This window comes from Anoplophora glabripennis, unplaced genomic scaffold, assembly GCF_000390285.2.
Source record: "Anoplophora glabripennis isolate ALB-LARVAE unplaced genomic scaffold, Agla_2.0 scaffold264, whole genome shotgun sequence".
In the NCBI taxonomy this organism is placed as follows: Eukaryota; Metazoa; Arthropoda; class Insecta; order Coleoptera; family Cerambycidae; genus Anoplophora; species Anoplophora glabripennis.
This window is the reverse complement of record NW_019416520.1, coordinates 617,880-624,639: the sequence shown is the minus strand read 5'-3', so window position 1 is coordinate 624,639 and position 6,760 is coordinate 617,880. Positions and strand designations below refer to the sequence as shown.

General features: G+C 32.6%; 1 protein-coding gene across 2 annotated transcripts in view; it reads left to right on the top strand.

Moving 5' to 3' along the window:
* Positions 1-1,900: 1,900 nt before the first annotated feature.
* Positions 1,901-6,760, top strand: part of LOC108905155 (calcitonin gene-related peptide type 1 receptor-like) — a 57,992-nt gene continuing 53,132 nt past the window's right edge. For both annotated transcript variants that reach the window (XM_018707933.1, XM_018707932.1), the window contains exon 1: positions 1,901-1,978. In XM_018707933.1, coding sequence (XP_018563449.1) covers positions 1,907-1,978 — 72 coding nt within the window. In that variant the 5' untranslated portion in view covers positions 1,901-1,906. The remainder of the gene's footprint in view (positions 1,979-6,760) is intronic.

Here is a 6,760-nt window from a genome sequence, read left to right as displayed (position 1 = left end):
AGGCGAGGAGTAGTGACTCTTCACAATATTTGGTCACAATAAAATCCTCATGAAATTCGGACAATATCTTTTCAACACGAATTTTCTGTGAAAGTGTGATTCGGAATAATTTGGACCTTTCTTCGGGCCACCGGATCCCATCTAAATTCCCAGTCATTTCTAAATTTTCTAGAAAAACATCTATTTGAATTATCACAGGATGTTCCATTAAATATACCACAAAATAACTGGATATAAATGGATGCTCCTGCGAATTTTATGAGAATAATACAAGAATGGCTTAATGAAAATTATATGAGGCGATGGATAGGTTGAAGACCAAATGCCAATGTCAATCATAATGGTGCAGTGTCTTGGCCCAGCCAGATTGCCAAATCTAAATTCTACTTCAATAGATACAAGATCACAACTACTGTAGAGAACAGAAGACGGGTGTAATGAATTAAATGAAAACCACCGCATAATATTAGCTTCAATTAGGTAGTTCCATTAATAGAAGATGTCAGAAATGTATGGATGTGGATGGCTCGCATTTTGAACAATTGTTGTAAATACGTAACGTTTATTTTGCTTTTTTGTTTAGTTTTTGTTACTTGGTAAATGTATTTTTATTATTATTTTGATTCAAATTGTTCTTCTTTGTAAAGATGGTGGATTAGGCCTCCAGGGGAAACTAAAACACGCTAGGAACACTGACCTGCTTACAAATTGCACTTACTTTAAAGCATAAACATAAATATTCTTGTAATATAATGGCTTGAAGTGTCTGCGACAAGGGGATTGTATTTGCATGAATAACTTGAGAACGGTGAATCTTAGGGAAAAAATTCACGTTACCTTTTTTACGTATTTAGTGCATTAGAATATAAATATGTTACAATAACTTGCAAAAAATATAGTGGCGTAGGTTTTTTTTATAAAAAGAGGGTGGCCCCTGTCCAGTTGTACACCACTGGTTGAACCTTTATAGTTCATATTTTAGGGTATGCAAGGCCTACTGTCATACATTATCTGTACCAAATTTCATTGAGATAGGTTAGTAGATTCCGGAGATATAAACAAAAATTCATTTTTTTTTACAACTTCAACACCCTGTATCTCTAAAACGATGCCGTTCTAGATCTATGTTTATAAGGCAAACACCTACTATTTTAAAGAGATCTATCTACCCTCGAAGTTTCCTGCATAAAATTCGGACCACCCTGTATAGGTGTAACTTTAGAAAGTTAAGTGCACAATAACCCTTAGTCCAACTCTGCCTTCGTTAATGTAGGGGTAGTAGGTATAAGAATTTCAGTAACACAAGAGCTGTAAATCGATCTCCGTGTTTACTATCACGGACCTAAACAGAGATGGTGCGAAATCAATGAATTAAATATAGTGTTGGTGCGCGACCGTGTCGTACAGCATCAGACGTTAAAATTAATCTTATCAGAAAATCGCGAAATCACCAAACATACATGTCTTAAGCATTCCAAGTATCAACTGATTAAATGTGATGTGCTAAAAGTTACCTTCATTTAAATAACCGAAAACTGTAAACCAAGTAACTAATATAAACGAAATACCAAGTTTTCGTGGAAAACGTGCTATAACCGCGGAAATTTAAAATGTGTTAAATCAATTTTAATGAAATATACATTGCTAAAAATAAAGTAGCATCCTCGAAACTAGTATAGTTACCGAAATTATTTATGTACATTTTTATTTCCGATATATTTACGGTCTTAATACATATAAGTATATGTTTAGTGTGTAGAGAGTAATAAATATTTCACTTTCATAAAAATTGTCATTATTGAAAATTGCTGATAAGATTAGTCAATTAAATCTATTATTGTTTTATCGCTTTATCGAGATAAGACAAAAAACATCCTTTGGTTTTCGTAATTCACAGTAGTTCGACATGGCAATGTGTGCGCTCAGGTTTTTTATAGTTTTACTGTTCAAAGTAGTAATTTTCACGCAACTGACATTCGTAAGTACCATACTTATTATATCTATGACTTTTTGCCTACATTTTAAACAGCACCTTAATGAGAAATATTAATAAACACTTGGAAACATGTTGCAACAAATCTGCAACGCACAAAGTCGTCACCTAAAATTTATCACATTTCACTTTACATTAGTTAATTAGATATCGTCGGTATTTAAATCATGTTCTAGAATAATTTTTCATGATTACGAGTATGTGGCTCATTATTATTTTATCACTATCTCTTCGAATTCTGTATAATCAAAAACCTCTCAATAAAATACTGTACATATACAGGCTTACAAGTTTTTAATTGTCGAATCTTCTTCTTTCAATGAATTATCATTACTTATGATCCAGATACTTGGCCGCCGAGATGTCCTAATTTGACCATCATGAACTTTTTCTTTTATGATTATGTTAAGGATCAGCTATCACAAGGTGATACGACAATGAGGAAGAATTCAAAATAAATATTTCAAGAGTGATAAACTCAATACCTTCTGACATCATTCAATCTGCTACTCAGAGCATTTATAAACGAGTGCAGAAGTGTATTAATAGTAGTGGTGTTAGTGGTATGTACTTCGAGTAATTTATGATAAAATTTTGTTTTGCTTTATCTATCTTGTTTCGTTTCTTGCTCTTGTTATTGTTATTTAAATAAAGGTTGCTGTATTAAAAAGTATTGGAAATAAGAAATATTAAATTAATTTGTAGAAAAAATTCAAATGTTTCACATGGCTCTTGACTTTTTATTAAAATTATATCCTCGTTATTTATTTACGAAAAACCTACGAATTATATACATCGTTATTAAAAGAAAATTTCTCGTTCCACCTAATGAGGCAAAAATTCCATATGTCGTCCACAACAAAAACAAAAGTTATTGTTGACAGCAAATATCGATTCCTCTCATCATTTAATATCAGACTACACATTTTTGCCCTAAAATTTTGAAAAACAAGTGAAATACGACTAAAACAAGAAATAGCATAACATCGGTTTCCTCGAATATCCTCGGAACTATTCGGAATTTTTCAAAATTAAAAACGAATCTGTGATCGGCGTAAAATTCTGTACATTTTTGCTCAGTTAACCATTCTTCATAACTTAAAATAATAAAGATACCTGTATTGGACAATTATAAAGTTATACAAGGTGTCCCGAAATTAATGTAACAAAGTTCGATCACAGATTCTTAAGACAAATTTAGGGGACCCGTATTTTTTATTTCTGTCAAGTGGCCCCCCCTTTCGGAGTTACAGCCCCCTGAAATCCGCACCTAAGAATAATCTTTTTTTCAGAACTCTGTTGTACGAGAATCACTAAATTTGATATATAGTGGTTTTATGACATGTGGAATTGTTGGTACTACGCTTTTTGGCGGGGAACCCCCTGAAGACAATTTTTCGTGAACCAAAATAATTTAATCGCATATTTAAATTTCTTAATAATTTATTAGTCAACTAGAAGGCCATTAAATTCAGAAATTTTTTTGTTGCGTGATATTTTTTTCGTATTTTTGATAAAATGTCAAAATGTGATCGAATACATATCGTGATTAGCCATTTTCTTTAAAAACCAAAAAAATATCAAGAGACAAAAAAGTTTCTAAATTCAATGGCTTTCTAGAAATTCAAATTTGCGACAAATTTTTTTTGGTCCCAAAGACAAGGGGGCCCGCGTAAAAGTATCTTAAGGGGGCACTCCGCCAAAAAGCATAGCACTATCAGATTTCACATGTCATAAAACCCCTATATACAAAATTTAGTGGATCTCGTTCAACAGGGTTCTGAGATATAAAAAAGACTATTCTTTAGACAATTCTTAGGGGCAAATTTCAGGGGGGCCGAACTCCAAAAGAGGGAGCCACTTGGCAAAAAGAAAACTTTTCGGACACCCTGTATATATAGACAGCAGAAGAATAATAAATCGCGGCTGCAGTATCTAAACTTTAATCAGCAATTCATGATGAAATTGAAGTCTCTAGTAATTGAAAACAGTTAATCAGGAATATCGGTCATTTAGTGCAGTTAAGAAATTTAGATCAATTTATTTTAATGTCTTGCTTGAGGACATAATTTAAACAAAATACAGCTAAGTAAGTAAAGAAAAATTAATATAATGATTTTCGTCCCTTTTGATACAAATTATTTTGAAAATATGAGCAAACAGAATATATTCCTGTTATGTATTTATATAGAGATTTTAAACAAGTTAATATTGTGCTCAGCACATTTAAACTGTCCTGCATTTCAAAAATTTTACTCTTAATAAAATATTCTTATATGGTATTACAAATATTCGGTGTAGCGCATCCAAAAGGGAAATACCATAGATGAATATATTTCAAAAATATTTCCTACCAAAATCAGAAATTGACTTGAATTTATTTTAATTCCATTTAAAAAGGCGTGAAAAAGTAAGGTGAACTTTTTGTGGCCCGCACTGTATTATGATGTATATCAGCTTAGTTGTAATGTTTTATCATTTGCAAATAAAAATATTTTAGTGTTGATATTTTAAGGTATTTATCCTACTTGAAAATTATTATTGTTCAAATGCATTCCATAAATTACCTACAGTTTCCCGACGGACGACAACTTTTAACCTAGTTTTCTATCTCACGTTCGCCAACAATTCACTAACATTTACGCAACTGTTGAACAACAATGTTTGCTTAGTCTGTATCCACCTTTAGCCGGACCAAACTAAAATAGAGATTTATCTAGCTACTATTTCAATTTTGTATCTGTCACTGATTTGCTGCTATTATATTCTAATCTAATCATCAGCTGGCGAATATCAGCATTCCATCTTATTTTGCTGAAGTTTGGATGCCACAAATTCTAACTGTAAAAAAGTAGTTAAAGACTTCCGGTATTTGCTACGTAAAAGTGATCTGTTATTTGTATATTAAAGCGTATAGGTATTAATCTTATTCTTTATTAACTTTTATCTAAGTAAATTCATTGTACATTAAAATATAATCCTGGATTTGTTATTGATATCGGACAGATATCTTAAGCGACTCATTTTGTCATGCTCGACTTTTTAAAGAAAATTCTGTATTACGCTTTCTCATACCTGTAGCCGAATTTCGTTGATAACTCTCCGAATTTCTGCATTTATTCATGAATAGCATTCATTTGAGCAGGATAAACTTTGGACCATACGAATCCTCACAGGAAAAAGTCGCATGGCGGAAGATCGCATAATCTCGGTGGTCATGTCACTTTACTGTTACGTAAGATGAGTCGTCCATTAAATTTCAGCCATAACCACATCCCATCCAAATCCATGCCATCTAAATGAGGCTTCAAAAAGTTCAATAGCATTTGTCGATATCTTTCTCCAATGACAGTCACTGCGTTTCGAGCCTCATTTTCAGAAAAAAAAAAACGAATCAATCACCCCCCAGGGTAAAATCCATACCACACTATCTATCATCCTTTGGGTCCACAGTGATCGTTCTTGAATGACTCTAGGATTGTCTCTGCTCCAAATTTGACACTTGTACCTGTTCAAATACCCACTAAGATTTTCTTAGGAAAATCATCGTCCACTTTTCCAACATCCAATCAACGACTGCCAGGCGCATTAAATGGTTGGTTTCAATTTCTGGGTTAGCTGAATCTTCAATGTGTGCTTTTTGAAATATTTATTGCAGTGACCGATGACGCCCTGAAGTTACGGAAATTTCCGCCTCACTATCATACACAGTAGCAATATTAATCTGTTTATTCAAATTTGGCAACTATTCTTTTCACAGTTGTTTTGAGGTCATTTGAGGCGTTCCTTCTACCGAAAATTCCACGTAATTTCTACACAATCTCAACTACACACTCTCCGTACTTGTAATAAATTTTTACAATCTTCACTCGCTCAACCGTCATATAGCGCTCCATTTTGTGTAACCGCAACGTGTTTACTACAACATGTGATTCTGCACAATGCTACCAATTCTTCAGAATGGAAATGGTGCACAATTTAATTCGTGTTTGAGTATTTTCAACGAGATGATTATTCTGCCTTTCTTATGGTATTATGTATACTTAAACCTCTAAGTTCTTCTACCTTCTATCATTTTACACAAACTTAAAAGCGTGGTTGTTGGCTTCTAAAATTATGATAAATCATATCTTCTGTATATAATTTAGTATTTGTAGTAATAATAATTGTTAACTTTTATAAAACAATTGAAAATGCCTTTATTAATAGAAACAATAAATTTAATTCAGTTTATTCAGAAATCCTATTGACCTCTACAATTGCGGTTTCATCATTAAAATTAACCGAATAGTATTGTTTTCCTACTGTGGTAAAGGATCTCAATAGAACATTTTAGTCAAGTACAGTCCACTTGGGACATATACAGGGTGGTCCGAATTTTATGCAGGAAACTTCGAGGGCAGATAGATCTCTTTAAAATAATATGTGTTTGCCTTATAAACATTGGTCTGGAACAGCCCCGTTTTAGAGATACGGGGTATTGAAGTTGTTAAAAAAATGATTTTTTGTTTATATCTCCGGAATCTATTAACCGATCTCAATAAAATTTGGTACAGATAATGTATGATAGTAGACCTTACATTCCCTAAAATGTGAGCTTTAAAGGTTCAACCAGTGGTGTACAACTGGACAGGGGTCACCCCTTTTTTACAAAAAAACCTACACTACTGCATTTTTTACTAGTCATTGTAACAGATTTATATTCTAATGCACAAAATACATAAAAAAAATTACTTTAATTTTTTTCCCTAAGATTCGCCGTTTTCA